This window comes from Lepisma saccharinum, chromosome 25, assembly GCF_977018435.1.
Source record: "Lepisma saccharinum chromosome 25, izLepSacc3.1, whole genome shotgun sequence".
In the NCBI taxonomy this organism is placed as follows: Eukaryota; Metazoa; Arthropoda; class Insecta; order Zygentoma; family Lepismatidae; genus Lepisma; species Lepisma saccharinum.
The window spans coordinates 41,918,441-41,935,911 of NC_139253.1; the positions used below are offsets into that span (position 1 = coordinate 41,918,441).

General features: G+C 39.6%; 1 protein-coding gene across 4 annotated transcripts in view; it reads left to right on the forward strand.

Moving 5' to 3' along the window:
* Positions 1-17,471, forward strand: part of Cpes (Ceramide phosphoethanolamine synthase) — a 116,080-nt gene that overhangs the window by 89,008 nt on the left and 9,601 nt on the right. For all 4 annotated transcript variants that reach the window (XM_083111427.1, XM_083111425.1, XM_083111428.1 and 1 more), the window contains exon 3: positions 6,485-6,702. In XM_083111427.1, the coding sequence (XP_082967553.1) occupies positions 6,667-6,702 (36 nt within the window). In that variant the 5' untranslated portion in view covers positions 6,485-6,666. The remainder of the gene's footprint in view (positions 1-6,484; positions 6,703-17,471) is intronic.

Consider the following 17,471-nt stretch of genomic DNA (forward strand, 5'->3'; position numbering starts at 1 on the left):
ATTACGCTCATCAAAGATATACATCCTTCTCGTCAAGTTAATTTTTATTCTAAATCATTCTGAATTCTCCTGGTCAGGAGGTTCAATTAAATAAATTTGATTCTTTTTTAGTTTAATCCGAGAGCATACCTCTGGTCAGAGGGTGTCTTTCAAATCTGATAGCTTATATAGTTCACTTGTCCGTTTTAAAGTCTGAGTATCCGGAACGTTGAGGAAGGTTTATGGTTTCTCTTATTTAGGTTTATATTTGATGTAATTTTGAAACAGCTATAATAGGTGACCGGTCGAGTATATGTTTTTCTATATAGAAATTCATTTAATGTAAAAGTCTATTGTTTTGCTTTTGCAATGTGAGTAGCCAAAAAGGGTAGACATAGAGTCCCCTATTATGTTGAGGAATTCCACGTGCACATTTGTAATTTGTGGCCGAGATATGGCTTTGATATTGGGTAGAAAAAGGCTCCCCTTATATTTTGTTATGAATGTTTTTGGAGGTTGACCCTGAAGTTGGTAGTTTACCTCATGAGTTCTAGAGAACATAATGCAGATATGAAGATATGACAGAAGCACGAATAGAAATTTATGGAAAGATGTTATGCAAATTTTTATTTTGTTTTGTGTAATAGTAATTTTGTCGACCTTTAGTTAATAATTTGTCACCCGTTATTTGAAACCAAGTTACAGCTGTGTTAGTTCTATGATGGGATATGGACATGTTATATAAGAGAGTGCTCTCTGGGTTTTATGTTTACTCAATAGAAAGTTTTGACTATATTATGGAAGTCGTTATGATCTAAATTTTATCTTGGCATTGTTGTAGTTTTCCTTTTGATCAGAAGTTTGTATATTTTTCTTCTTTTAACTTAACTATGTTGGGATTTGTGAATAAGTTGATCAAGGTTTAGACGGAGAACCTTCTCTCATGTTAATTTTGGAAAGTTTATTGGAAATTTGAGATGTAAATAAATTTGTAATCGTTAATGGGTATTTCCTTCATAGTATATTTGGTTTATAAGTAAAATTAACTGGCCTCCTTTTGGTTTGATGAGGTGTCCCGCCGTCACTGGTCAGTGAGGCGGAGGCTTTATCAACCCATAAGAAGTCAGTTTCGATTATGCTGATTTCGCTCGCGACTCGCATGCGTATCCTCACTGGTCAGTGGGATGCGGGTGCGATCACGATGGAAGTTTAAGCGTAAGGAAGGTTACCTACTTTAGAGTTAAGGTTCTTGGTTAAGTAAGCATAAATTATTTTTTTTATTATTATTCAAAAGCAGACCCTTACCCGAACTTTGGGATGCGGGCTCTCATGCCCCGCAGGAACTGAGAATTAGTCGTGGCATATATTATAACTAGAGCCCGGAAGTTCAGGCATTTATTTTCGTTAAAATAGGCAGGCAAAAAGGCATTTATAATGTAGAAAATAGGCACTAAAAATGAAAAAAGGCAAAATAAACCGAAAAAAGGCACATTTGGAAGTCGCTTACTTTTATCTAGCTATAATTTCTGGCAAAATGTTAAAATCTACATTGGGAAGAGCATTTCAATTTTCTCCGTCTTGATTGCACATAACTACAAGGTGTTTTTTTAAGTTCTCAACATTCATTGATAGTCGTCTGTCAGAGAGAATGTTTTTCATAATAGAAAATGATCTTTCTACTTCGACAGAAGTTACTGGAGCATACATAAGACAAGCTAATGTAGCTGGACTCATTTTGGTAACAGCATTTTCACCTTTTAGAATGTCACAAATTGCTTTCAATTGTTTCAAGTCCTCATTTGCACTCACTACCCGTTTGCACTTTTCCGCAACAGCTGACCCCTTTTCTCCTGGCACTTCCATCATATGCTGCATAGATTCCTCGTAGATTTTCATGGATGCTATAATTGTAATTGTCTCTGGCAATGCACCATAATGTGCAAAAATAAACTTGAATAGCACAGGAGTTTTTCCACTTCAAGAATTGAAGCCGCTTCATTTTCTGGAAGAGCATCTATCACCTCACTGATTTTTTCAAGGTTGTTAGCATAATATATAGCTGCTGATATCCAGGTTCCCCATCTGGTCAGGACTGGTTGCGGAGGTAAACTAAGCTCAGACGCAACTTCCTTAAATTTTCGGGTTCGAGAGGGAGATTTCAGAAATATTTTCTTTGTGTTCGAAATCAACCTGTCCACTTCAGCAGTCAATCATGCACAAGGAAATGTTAACCGAAAGGCAATATCCTAACTGAGCATGAAATACATTTTTCTCACACTTTTCTCCTTCAGCAATGTTGAAACATGCATGAGTTCAATATTACTTAAATAAGGCGAAAATTATTCACATAATAAACGGAAGAAAAATAAATGCCATCAACTTTTTTGGGAGAAAAATAATTTATATACACATTTTTATAAAAAAAATGGTCAAATTTCATTGAAAAAGGCAAAAAAAAGGCATTATAATTAAAAATAGGCAGTGGGGTCCCAAATAGGCAAAATAGGCAAAATGAAAAGGCTTCTAAAACATTCGAAACAACATAAGAAACGTATATCCGGAAAAATTTTATCAATATATGCAGTAGATAAAAAGAGGCATTTTGCCAAACTTCCGGGCTCTAATTATAACAGAAAGATAATTGGTAGACAGCGACGCCCGGTCTTGGTCTTTCGAGGGGACTGAGCCGGTGTGTCGTGTGCCTTGGCAACGGGCTGACGGCGTTTTTTGTTGCAAGTGGAGCCATAATGTGGGGCTAACAAGTTGTTTGTTGCAAGTGGCGCCCAGCGTGGGGCCCGGCAAGCCTTTTATTGCATGGTTCATTTTAATGATTGGCTGACGGTATGCACACACCCATCTTGTTCTTTAGATAATAAAACTGCGATTTTATTTAATTAATTCGTGGTTTTGCGAATTCTTCTTAACGGATCCCGTTGTCCTATATTCGGTAGTAGGATTAGGATTAGAGTTCTGCATCGAGGCGTTTTTGCTCGATCGTCTAATACGAGGTGTGGCTAGAAAAAAACGGATTGATATTGCTGTCGACAAACGGCAAGCGCTTCAAGGTCAAGCGGTGCATGAGTGTATAACGTGATATCCTGCCTATCGACTGTGTGATTGCCCAAGGTGCGCGGCAGTCAGTTCCGCTGTAGCTTGTGGACGAAGTGAACCGTACATCTGTGCTCCGTCGAAAAAATGTTAAGTGTGAAAATGGAACAGCGTATCAATGTGAAGTCTCTTATGAAACTCGGAAAATCCACCACAGAAACATATGGTTTGTTGGATGAAGTGTACGGAGATGAGTGTTTATCACGCACGCAAGTGTTTGAGGGGTTTTAAAGGTTTAAAGAGGGACGAGGAGTGATCGCTTGTGACTTGCGTCCTGGACGGCCTTGAACGTCAAAAACGGAATCAAACATTGCAAATGTCGGTGAATTGACTCGAATTGGGTACTCGAAGGCCAAACTATCAACCAACATTATTTCATTGCTGTGCTGACGACCCTTCGTGAGCGAATAAGAAGATGACGACCTGATTTGTGGAAAAGCAAGTCACGGATTCTTCATCAGGACAATGCTCCTGCCCACACGGCATTGTCAGACAAGGCTTTTTTGGCCAAGCATGGGATCTCAGTGTTAGAAAATCCACCCTATTCACAGGATCTCGCTCCGTGCGACTTTTTTTTATTCCCAAAGGTCAAATCAGCACTGAAAGGAACCAGATTTACGACCGTAGGATCTGTGGAAAGAAAAGCGACGGAGCTCATGAACATGGTTTCAGAAAATGATTTCCAGCAATGGAAGATTCGAATGGAGCGGTGTATCGATAGTACAGTGGAGTACTTTGAAGGGGATAATGTTCGTATTGTACAAAATAACCAATAAAATATTTTGTAGCAACAGTCCGGTTTCTTTCTAGCCACATCTCGTAGTTCACACGGAAGGCGCTAGATGGCTTACTGGATGGACAGTCCCTTCGCTCGAGCAAATAACGCTCGAATATTCAAACGATCGTAGTTCACGTGTAACCGTAGTTTTTCTGTAGTAGTGTGCCTTCAAATAAGGATCCTGAAGTCAAAGACGCAGTGAAATTGAAACTTAAGTCGACATAGTCATATGTTAAAATGTAATTTAGTCTAACCAATTCATAGCAATATATGAAAATGAATTGATGATTATGGGCTGAAACTACCATGACGAATTATTGTCCCATTGAAATGATGTTTGATATTCTATATATTCGAGCGTATCACGCTCCAGCGTGGGAGATTCGATCGAGTGTTTTCGAGCGAAAGTGGTCCAATGCAACATACTATTTAGGATGATGTTATTGTTTATTTGGTCTTTTATCATAAATTAGTACCCGTTACTTATTTTATTATGTATTTACATTCTCTACGGCATCGCGTCGTACTTTTACGTGGGTGCAGAACACGCAAAGAACATTCAGACTTATATGAAAAATGGGAACTAGCAGCTATTAATAGATCAATGCATTGCAAGGGCAGCGTCAAGTCACGCATAGCCAACAGGGTGCAAACTTCCTTGTATGAAACTTCAACACACGAACCTTTGTTTAGTAACGTAGCTTACCACACGCTAACTTCGTCCGGTCTTTATCTGAAACTCGGAAATATATAAATTTGAAATTATATTCTCAGAAGGATAGTTATGTTTCGTGAATTCTTACAAGTGCAATTCGAACCCGGGATCCCTGGCGCTGTGCTAACCACTCCGCCACGGAGGTCGGCTACAGACGGACAGTAAAGGCTATACTCCGTCCCAGCTAACTGTGGAGCAGGCAAACGAAAACAAGTATCTGCGCAAGTAGTGACGCGAGACGGCTCCACCAATGAACACGTGAGAGGAACGGAATTGCGTGGAGCGGGGGAAAGCGACCAGCGTCTACGGCTTCTCTCTGGCCAATAGATTTCTCTTGCTTCTCTGTCGCTGTGCGCAACCTTGCTCCACAGTTAACTGTAACAGGGTATAACATATTTACATAACAATTTTTGAGCTACAAAACCTGTGCAGATGTGATGCTTCATATTAATGCAGTCTTTGGACAAACACCCTTACCCTAGAAATATTTTAGCACTTAATAAATTTCTTCCTTAAGCAATAATTTGAAGTAGGGTGTTATGGTGTAAGGGAGTGGGCAGAAAGACAAGTGGGAATATTGTATACACTAAAAATTTGGGAAAATATACCCTTAAGTGCATTAAAACATAGGAAGTGCGTAAGTACTTCTAAAGACGTTAAAGCACACATATAGTTATGCTAATAGTATGCTAAAGAAAACAAGTAGCTTTAAAAATAATAATGATCAAAATTCCAAAAATAGAAGTTAATATATTTATTTAGAGAAGGATACATTAAGAGCTAGTTAAATAGATAGAATACAAAATGTATATATTTATTTATTTATCTAACAGAATACAACAAGCGCAAACCCATTTACATTAGTCAATATAAAAGTAGTACTACATGCAGAAGAAAACTTATATTTGTAGGTGCTAAAAGGACCTAAAACCTGTAGTTAATTGATAGCCTGGAAAGAACATATAGGAATTACATACAAATACGAAAACTTGCGTTTGTATTTACAATGTCTACATTTATTTTTACACACTTTGAATAGCTTTTTGGAAGCCTCAATAGTCATGTGAAATGTATCTAATTTTGGTTCTCTTTCGGAGCAACTGTTGTACAGTTCATACATACTCCTGATAGGCGATTTATTTATAATGTTTGTCTTTGTGTTGCTCTAGGGATGGACGATATCAGAAATTTGATATCGCGATATATAGTCAAGAAAATATCGTCACAGACGAGACCATACGATATTTTTTTCCGTATCGTGATAACGGCGATATATCGTCTCCACGATACATATCGCCATATGTCGTGACGATACATCGCCAACACGATATATATAGCTAAAATATTGTGACGATATGTGGCCGACAGGATAGACTATATATCGCCAATTATCGTGACGATATATCGACTAGCCGGTCCCTGTGGCGGAATGGTTAGCACATCGAACTACGACGCCAGGGTCCCCGGTTCGAATCCCGGCCTGGGCATGGATGTTTGAGAGTGTCCGTGTGTGTGTGTTGTAGTAGATGTTGCACCTGTTACATGATTTTATACAGAATACAGAGCAATTGCATGTATATCTTCGTTTGCTAAAAGAAGACAGGTTATGGTTTTTACATTTATTCCCGTATTGTTATTCAGTAGCTGCTCTAGGACATATTGTATTTTAGTGTTATTGTCACCACATTGTAAAAGAAAAAAAACAAAAGAAGTGCCCTGTTGACATGCATCAAGGTGGTTGTTAGAAGGCGTGATATATCTAAAATGAAAATTCATTTTGGAAATTCGGAACACAAAGGGAACGCCACGTGACAAATCGGTTAATTAAACTCTTCCTGAGCTGTCAGAAAACCGGATGTGGTTTATTCGTTTTCTATAATGCTTCTTTTTTCTTTTCGTTCCAGAGCCTCTAAGTTCAGTTTCCGGTTGCGCACTCCCAACTCCACGAAAATGTTTGGCCGGCTGGACGTCAGTGTGAATTCCAGGGTCCTGGTGGACTGAGCAGAATAAATATACCGTTTGATGATAACCAGAGCTATTGTGCCAGCGACCTAAACATTGGCTGTTTATAACCTCGTGTGTGGCTATGATCACGTCGTTGAGACCCATGTCGTTCCTTCAGGTAAGAATTCAAACTAATTTATATTTCTTTTCGTCTAGATGTACGGTCACCGGCAATAAAAATGAGACGCCTATATCCTGAAATGATCGCTTCCCTGCAAGGTGTTAAGTGTGTTGCCTAACTATACGGCGACAAGTGGATTTTAATGGCAAATTTTCAATAGCAAATTCTACCTCCGCCGCATTTTCTTACAAACGGTATTATTGCAAGTATAATGCCTCGTCCGTCCATGATGACATCACTGACCACTGCGTATTGGCTCGATAAGCTCACTGCGCATACGGTCATCATTTCGGGCATGTTGGACACGCACGGTCAGTTTCTTCTAGAGTTGGATGATATATCGTCCAGACGATACATTGTCTCGATATTTGGCGATATATATTGTGGAGACGATATATCGCCGATAACACGATACGAAAAAATGTATCGAATCGTCTGTGACGATATTTTCTCTACGATATATCGCGCTATCAAATTTCCGATATCGTCCACCCCTAGTTTTTTTTACCTCGTCATCATGACAGGCATGACAGCAAAAATCAAACATGCCCCCCATCCTCCTCCCCACACACACACATGATCGGTTCTGGCATCAACAGTCGAACTGTCAAGTCAAGCATGAATGTGTGTGTCAACCTTGAGACTTGCCGTAACCATTGGACTAGTATATTTTCTACAACGCTTTCATATTTTCACCAACAGTCACCAACCCCGCATATTAACACGCAACGTTAATCACCCGCATTTCAACAGGTGCTGTTGCGACGGGTTCCATATCTAGTCATTGGTAGTATTTTCTTTTTAAGGAGGAAAATTACTATTTCCAGCGCGAGGTGTGGGTGGAACGTTATCAGTCTCCCTTTCTTCCTGTGAAACAACAAAAACAAACCAGTTGTGCTTCAGTGATAAGGAGCATATGACAAGTTCAGACTCCTTACTCGGAGCAGGGTGATGCTCTGTGAAGTGACGATAAGGGCAGAACAAAACAAAGTCAGTTATATTGTGGAACTGGACAGTGTGTGGTAGATTTCGTTTCGTGTAATGCTCCGGCAGTTTCAAGAATATGTAGAAGGTAAATGGTTCGCGATTTTCAAGGTCATTCTTGTTTCTTTTAATCATAAAGTTTATATTTTTATTTGTTTCTTAATGGTACGCATTGATCTCTAGTATATTTCTCTCACAAACTTACAAATCAACGAAAAACGTAGAAAATAATGAAATTAACAATGAATTGAATTTCGGATATTTTGGTAAATGTTATCAGTTTTTATTTCTTTTTAGCCATACTTGATTAGTCCACTTTATGCACAGTAAGGCTAATTGGGACTGGATCTACAGTTTAAAGTGGGATCCGAACCACTATGTGCCTCCACCGGGAATCTAACCCAGGACCCCTTGATTACAAGGCAACGACGCTACCACTGCGCCATCGGGGAGGCCTTTTAGCCATACTTCAATTGAAGAACTATTGACGTGTTGTTTTAAGTTCACTGGACCTACAGTTTAAAGTGGGATCTGAAACACTGTGCAATGTGCCTCCACCGGGTATCGAATCCGCCCGGGATTCCTTTATTACAAGGCGACGACGTTATCAGTGCGCCATCAGGAGGCCCCAAGACATTAGAATTTCCCTCAGGAACAACAAGTGCAATGTGGTATTTCTCATGTGTCTACATGTAAAACCTCTTCGACGAAAGAATACACTTCAAAATTCTATTTCTGTCTTTTTCGTCGAAAGATACCTAGGTAGTGAGGCCGACATGAACCGCTGAACCAAACGGCTTGGTCTAGTTGCCGTGGTGAGGAAAATTCTCGTGGTATTCCGCGTTGCCAAATTTTTCGTATCGAGTCGTTTTCGAAACAGGTGGCACCCTCAACAAGGCTGCCGCCGCGTAGCAAGCGAATTGGTCTCCGATTACCTGCCTCTCCCTGAAATGCGAGCGAAGGGTGCATGCTGACAGGAAAAGGCGTCGTGTACGACCGAACAAAAATCAGGCGTGTAGGAACACCGCTTTTCCCTCCTTGAAACTCCCACAACTGGATGCGAAAAGTCTGGGTTTCCTGAAGTCTACTCTTTGGCCAGTCGGGCTTTAGTCACACGACTTACTATTCATTCCTGCCCTAAAATAAGTTACGTTACAGCCTGAATAGGATAATTTTCTTCCGTTGTCGAGAGGTCAGGATCCCTTGACATGCGCCATCTCCACGTGCTGCCTGCAGAGCAAATTTGTTCCAATCACGGCTTCTTGCGTCTTATCTGCTCACATGACATGCTTTGCACATAAATCAAGATCCGGAGACAGGGATTTTTGGAACCCAAACCATGGCAATAACCTCCGGCGATGATCCCAATAAACGGCCAAATCCACCAATTCATGAGATGCCATATTTTGAACCCTTCAGCAGGAGGTCAGAGTTAAAGCAAAGTGAACAAAAAAACGCTTGATACACAACGGGTGAATATTCCTTCGTTGAATGTGTCCTGTGATGTTGCGGAACACGCTATGGCCTTTCGTATATGTAAGTAGCTGTGTAGGCGTTCTTGGTAAAGTCTCTAAGAGGATCGCGATAAGATATTGCAGTTTGAGAGAAGTGTAATGCCCTCAGCTTGGTTCAAATTTCTCTACTGTAGATACCCAATAGATTATTTTACATGTCGGCCTGCGACTGTGCCGACAACTGGCTCTTGTTACAAATGTCTATCTCTTAGACTAACAATATTTTGTTTTCACTCGGGAAAACTATTTTGATTTCGGTGAAATTTTCATGTTCTTTACATTAACCAGACGGTCTCGTCACGACTTTTACAGACGTCTGCCTCTGTCTCATTCAAGTCTTGCCGGCCCCCGTGGCGGAGTGGTTAGCACATCGCGCTACGACGCCAGGGGTCCTGTTTTCGAATGGATGCTTTTGAGTGTCCATTCATCAATTTCATCACTCATCCCCATCTTTGCAAATTAGCCAAAAGGGCACAAGAAGCGAAGTAAAATAAAACAATTCAATCAATCAATCATTCAAGTCTTGAAGATTCCGATCTTTTCATCGTCTCTATTTTTAAGCAGTGGTCCAGATTAGGGATCGCCAAACGGATCCGGATCCGAAAAATCCGGATCCATTCGGATCCGGATCCGGATCCAAAAGTTACGGATCTGGATCCGGATCCGAAAATTCCGGATCCGGATCCGGATCTGAAAGTTTCGGATCTGGATCCGGATCCGAAAGTTCCGGATCCGCGGATCTGGATCCGGATCCGAGAGTTCCGGATCCGGGTCTGAAAGTTTCGGATCTGGATCCGGATCCGAGAGTTCCGGATCCGAAAGTTCCTGATCTGGATCCGGACCCGAGATTTCCGGATTTGGATCCGGATCCGAGAGTTTCGTATCTTAATCCCATTATAATATTACCACACCTTAAAAGGTATTATGATCTTCGATTACAAAGAAATTTTTCGTTAGTCCTACAAGAATTTTTTTCAAGTGTTGTTCCTAAAATACTTTGCTACGCATCGGCTAACACACTCGTGCACACATGTCAGAGTTGATTTTGTAAATGCCATTGAAACGAATATGTATTCATTCGAATGTATTGGAAATGAAAACACATAAATGTGAGACATTCCATTCCAGGATGAAACCTTTAACACATATAACAAGATAGAAATGTTATACAAAAATTATACAATTGTTCTACAGTTACAGTTCTACAAATTAAAATAAAACATTATAATATATGCAGTGTTAAATAATTACAAAGTGTAAGACTAACAAGGGAGGTTATCTAAGTATCCCCCTCCGATTTCCATGAAACTTGGCAGTATAGTGGGGCCCAAAGGAAGAATTACGTATTTTTTTTGTTTCAGCTAAAAAACTGTTTTAGGGGGCAAAACCCCCTCAAATGTCAGGATGAAGACAAATTGAAGTGAGGATCTGACCCCTGTGTCCCCCTCCGATTTCCATGATACTTGGCAGGTGTATAGTGGGGCCCAATGGAAGAAATACGTGTTTTTTGTTTAAGCTAAAAAACTGTTTTAGGGGGCAAAACCCCCTCAAATGTCAAGATGAGGACAAATTGAAGTGAGGATCTGACCCCTGTGTCCCCCTCCGATTTCCATGATACTTGGCAGGTGTATGTATAAACGGGCCCAAATGAAGAAATACGTGTTTTTTTTGTTTCAGCTAAAAAACTGTTTTAGGGGGCAAAACCCCCTCAAATGTCAGGATGAAGACAAATTGAAGTGAGGATCTGACCCCTGTGTCCCCCTCCGATTTCCATGATACTTGGCAGGTGTATAGTGGGGCCCAATGGAAGAAATACGTGTTTTTATTGTTTCAGCTAAAAAACTGTTTTAGGGGGCAAAACCCCCTCAAATGTCAAGATGAGGACAAATTGAAGTTAGGATCTGACCCCTGTGTCCCCCTCCGATTTCCATGATACTTGGCAGGTGTATGTATAAACGGGCTCAAATGAAGAAATACGTGTTTTTTTGTTTAAGCTAAAAAACTGTTTTAGGGGGCAAAACCCCTCAAATGTCAAGATGAGGACAAATTGAAGTGAGGATCTGACCCCTGTGTCCCTCCGATTTCCATGAAACTTGGCAGGTGTATAGTGGGGCCCAATAGAAGAAATACGTGTTTTTTCTTTGTTTCAGCTCAAAAACGGTTTTACAGGGCGAAACCCACTCAATTGTCAAGATAACTACAAATTGAAGTGGGGATCTGACACCTGTGTCCCCCTCCGATTTCCATGACATTTGGCAGGTGTGTGTATAAACGGGCCCAAATGAAGAAATACGTGTTTTTTTGTTTCCGCAAAAAATTTGTTCTAAGTGGCAACCTCCTCTCAAATGTCAAGATGAGGACAAATTGAAGTGGGGATCTGACCCCTGTGTTCCCCTCCGATTTCCATGATACTTGGCAGGTGTGTGTATAAACGGGCCCAAATGAAGAAATACGTGTTTTTTTGTTTCCGCAAAAAATTTGTTCTAGGTGGCAACCTCCTCTCAAATGTCAAGATGAGGACAAATTGAAGTGGGGATCTGACCCCTGCGTTCCCCTCCGATTTCCATGAAACGTGGCAGGTGTATAGAGGGGCCCAAAGGAAGAATTACGTGTTTTTTTGTTTCAGCTAAAAACTGTTTTAGGGGGCAAAATCCCCTCAAATGTCAAGATGAGGACAAATTGAAGTAAGGATCTGACCCCTGTGTCCCCCTCCGATTCTCATGAAATTTGACAGGTGTATAGAGAGGCCCTATCCCCCCTGTTTCTTCCTATGCCATATTTACGTGGTTTCGGGGTCAGATCCCCACTTCAATTTCTCCTCATCTTGACATTTGAGGGGGGGGGGAATGAAAACACACATAAATGTGAGACATTCCATTCCAGGATGAAACCTTTAACACATATAACAAGATAGAAATGTTATACAAAAATTATACAATTGTTCTACAGTTACAGTTCTACAAATTAAAATAAAAAACTTCTGGATCTGGATTTCGGATCCGCTAGGATTCGGATCTGGCCATCCCTACTATACACCTGCCACGTTTCATGGAAATCGGAGGGGAACACAGGGGTCACATCCCCACTTCAATTTGTCCTCATCTTGACATTTGAGAGGTGGTTGCCCCCTAGAACAAATTTTTTGCCGAAACAAAAAAACACGTATTTCTTCATTTGGGCCCTGCAAGTTTCATGGAAATCGGAGGGGGAGACTTAGAGCTCCCTTAAAAGTGTATTAATTAATTACAAATCGCGCACGCGCGCACACACACTATATATATATATATGTGTGTGTATGTATATTATATATATACGTATATTAGCAGGTAACAATATGTTTTATAAGCACATTCTTACTTTCCAAAGAAGCGCATGTGGGATGGCAAAACGGATCCGGATCCAAAAGTACCGGATCCGGATCCAAAAGTACCGGATCCGGATCCGAAAGTACCGGATCCGGATCCGAAAATTCTGGATCCGGATCCGAAAGTTCTGGATCCGGATCCGAAAGTACCGGATCCGGATCTGAAAATTCCGGATCCACGGATCCGGATCCGAAAAATTTTAGGATCCGGATCCTTAGGATCCGGAACCAACCGGATCCGGATTTCGGATCCGCTAGGATCCGGATCTGGCCATCCCTAGTCCAGATCACCGTCTTGTTCCGAGTTACATAACCGTGATTTATCTCATATCTGTACTGTCCCAATGTCGGACTCCTAACAACATATGAACCCAGGCATCCTGGATTCGAATTCAAGATGTGAGTGGAGGGAATGAGTGTTTCTAATTTTTAACATATGGAATACATCCTAAATGGGTTTCGTTCCAATCATAATTTCTGTAATTGGAGACAAAATTTATGAAAGTATGTCTAAAATTAGTTCTAAGCGTTGGAAATGACTCAACAATTATGCAAATCCAAAGTCATATGAACAGGTTCCGAATTTATTTATACTTCCGCTTCCTCTTCCCCCTTAGTTGTGACGTTGCAACGGGAGGCATGTGAATTACGTCACATGACTTGTTTCATCAATTTCCTACTACAAATGACAGCCTTTTAAGTCTAAAAACTATTTCCGCTTTCCGAAGCATGGTATGGTATTCCCATACGTCCTGTTTGTTCGCAGCGTTTAATTTGAATGTCTTGATCATATTTATTGCAGTTCTGATACTGTTTTTGTTAAGGGGATATGGATATCGTTAAGTGAATTCTAAGGAAAAGAAAAATATTTCGTTTCATAGACCAAAAAAGAGTGAAACGACCGAAATGTAAAGTCAAGCTTATGTAATTTGATGTTTTCTCTGCTGAAATATAACTGTATAAACAGACATTATGAAACGTTACGTGATCACAATGCTATAAACATTAGTGCCCACTGCTGTTCAGCTTTTGTGTATTAGTGGATCAGTCGCATTGGGATCAAGATGTCTCAAGTTCGATTCTCAGTGGTTCTATTTGTTTAGATCCCATTTTGATTTGTATTTTAGCGTCACTTTTCTGTCACTTTCGATTAATCGGAACGATGAGAATGAGTGATGATTGCATGAAATTGATGAAAGGATATTGACAAAGAACACCTAAGCCCAGGCAGGGATTTGAACCCGGGAACGTCGGTGGCGAAATGGAGAGTCGACCACTAAAGGCGCTCGGCCACTACGCTGGCTCTGTTTTCATTGTAAGCCCGGTCACTAACGGAGTATCTGAGAATCAGGTGGACTTGCACAAACTTTTTCACACGTGTGATTCCATACCTATCTTGTATCATCCCAATTAACGTGCAAGGCGTACTGATCAATACATTCAGCCAGCAATATCCATTTTCGACAATACAATTACGTCGTCTGGTAGCTGTGGAAGTGGGACCAAAACCAACCCCTACGAAACTTGTCGAGACGACATCGAAAACGAGACAAAACTCTGTAAAGTCGTGACGAAACAAGTCTTAGTGTCCGAGACTTCGGTATAATACGACGTATCTGAAGCCCAAGGATACTTTACTATGAGACTTCTTTCAAACATACCAAGCGAATGTATACCTGGTTATTTGTACATGGGCTTTTCTTTGCTTTCATATATAGAGAATAGACAAGTGATTGACAATGGTTGATAATGCCCTAATCTCGCAATGTCGACATGTGTTGAACTATAAAGCGGTGCTGAAAACTGTCTTAAGAGAAATTGTTGAAAAAATGCCATGGCATTTCTAACTGGTTTTGCGGGTGTGATGTGATGAATAAATTTTATTCTTGTTCATGTTTATTATTCTCAAGGGTTTTGCACATTTGAATCATCGTAATACTGCAGTGAAAAAAAAACAGTGCTGGGCGAAAATTTGAAATATTTCTTTACAGAGAACGGGTGGGGGTTAAAAGCTTCCTTCTTTGCCAACGGAAACACAAACTGCATCCAACACTGTTTAGCTAGCACTAACTTTGACCACTTCTCTTCCTGAAAGTGACGTCACCCATTTCCGTTTCAACCTTTTTCACTATAAATGTAATGTGTTTCCGCTATAAAGCATCAGCCTTTCCTTTTTTTAAAAATTACCAATAGCAGAAAACCCCATTTCCACTTTTAGGAAGTGTTTAATTCAACCTTGATGATGTCTCTCGCATGGCATTTGTCAGAGTCACAGGTGAAATAGCAAATAGAAAGCGATAACAGTTTGAGTCATTATGATTCTACTATATGTACAGTCATACTGCCTTGTTTATAACGGGAATTTCCCAACCTATGCAATTGATTTATTGTTCTTTCGATTTTAGCGTTATCTATCCCCTGACTGTAATCAAAGCACATGTGAGATAAGGTAAAAATGAAATAGCGTGGTTATTTTCTTGAATGACTCAGCACAGAGGCTTATACAGAAATTTCCTGAGAAAGTTTTAACTTAAATATATTATATGTTACCAGTATATGTGTCGGTTGGTAATCCAAAAGTTAATTTTTCAAGATGGTGATTTTAACATTGTAACACACTCACAATATGCGATTTAATTCGTTTAGAAGGTTGTCGGCAGGAGAAAGCAAATGTGTGTATGCATGCAAAAAAACAAGTTTGGAAAATGTCTTTAATCAAGTTATATTATTAGCGATTCTATTATCAAAAACACAACAAATATCAGATTCATTGTAAAATTTTGAGCTATGTACATAGGTTTGTAACTACCGCCAGCATGTTGGCATTGATCGAGTAGTTAAAGATAGGAAACTTTATTATTTCACGAACAGTTTTTAATTTTTATAAACATTGTGTGTGTGGGTATGAACACCTATAAGATTCCTACTTCGCTGGTCAAAATACTTATTTCTGATGGGTAATTTTTAAAAGTAAATATACCATTTTTTTCCTGACTTACTGCTTAGCCTCAACATTTAAAGCCGGAAACAAATTAGCGTTATTAGCCTAACCACAATATGATGGCGTCATCCTTCTTGCCGTGCTCTGTAGATAATAAGTAATAAACAACATACTTTATGTCATTCCTGTTATCGCAGAGAAGTGGGAGGGAGTATCAGGTGACGGTTTTAAAGACTCTGCACCTTCCATATCAAACAGAGGAATGGTAAAGATGTTGATGAAACATCAATACTTCGCAGGTATCTGTTGCATTAGTTGTATGTATTTGCTAAACTTTAAAGATATGTGTTTGGAGATATTACTTAAAGTTACAAGGAGTCTGAATAATAATTTTTAATATTTAGAATCGGCTGCGGTGCCAGTGAAGATTGAAATAAAACTGTGATCTGTTGCCAGCAATTCCAACATTATTCGAACTCAATTTAATCTCATGCCGCTCTTAATAAAGGTTAACAGCAGTTTACATTTTTAAACCTTTTATACCCCCTTCTAGACAGTGGCTGCGATTGGGTTCCAAAACTGGGGGTGGGAGCAAGAACAGTTTACTTTCCTTTGGTGCATAAGGTTTAGCATAGTGTGAGAGAAAAGGTGGCAAAAAGTGGGCGGGGCAACTGCCCCCACTCGGCCCCTCCTAATCTCCGCCACTGCTTCTAGAGAGACCTTTCTCGTGTAATTCCAATTCTACTCTCCCCCTTCTCTTTCTCTCTCTCTCTCTCTCTCTCTCTCTCTCTCTCTCTCTCTCTCTCTCTTTGTGTGTGCATATGCGTGTGTGTGAAAATGTTTCTTTATATGAAGCAAATGTGACAGTAAATGTACGAATTCAATTTAAAAATCACCATGTTTTACACAATACAAATAAACATATCAAACTATGCATGATTCATTTTTATGTGTGCAAATCATGTTTATCATAATTATCTAAGGGATGTTTTCATAATATTTATAAATCAGTAACTTTTAAATCCGATCATTCTGACATTAAGATAATAATAACAATAAAAATATTGACTATTACTAGGGTGACCATAATATTTTGACCCAAAAAACGGGACATCTCAAGGAGATCAGTTTACACCCCCCCCCCCCATTTTCCTGAAAAATTGGTTAGGTCTAATTATAAAATTATTGTTATAATTAACGTTTCATTATTATTATTATATTTGAAATATGGTCTCCCGTTGTCAAAAGGTATTAATTATTATAATTTCGGTATGACTTACACAGTGTTTCTGGTCCCTTCTGATCAACCTTTGATGTTAATCCTACGCTGAAATTGAGGAGTGCAAGAAGTATTTATCAGAAGAACCAATCTTCTTGAGAGCAGCTTTATTCTTCACCAAAGGTTTATAAATCTCCACGAAAACTTTATCCCAGATATCAGACAGACACACAACGCGAGATTTGTATTTTGAGTTTTTGTGTCAAGACGCAGAAACTTTAAATTCTCTTTGCAATTCCGTATTGAAACTGCATGTACGCTTCTTGGCCATACTTATTCACTGTTTTACAAATGACAGAACACACAAAGCAATACAATATATTTTTTTTAGCATTAAATGTGTCTCAAATTTAGACTTGGTTTTCAAGATAACTTCTATACTTTCATAAAACGGGGCAAATAGTGTTTTTTTTAATAATATCGACGGGACGACTGGGAGACCTGAAACGGGGTTGTCCCGATCAATTCGGGACGTATGGTCACCCTAATTATTACTGAAGTAACTAATAAAATCATTTTACACTACAAATCGTGGTGCAGAATTTGCCTATCGAAGGAAGGTATTCACGAAAGTTGAGTACTCAGAACTGAAACTTAATCTGAAACTGAAACCTTGCTTAGAATGCAAGAGAAAATCTAATGAAAATAACCGTGGGCAATTTGCGAGCAATATTTGTGCATTCC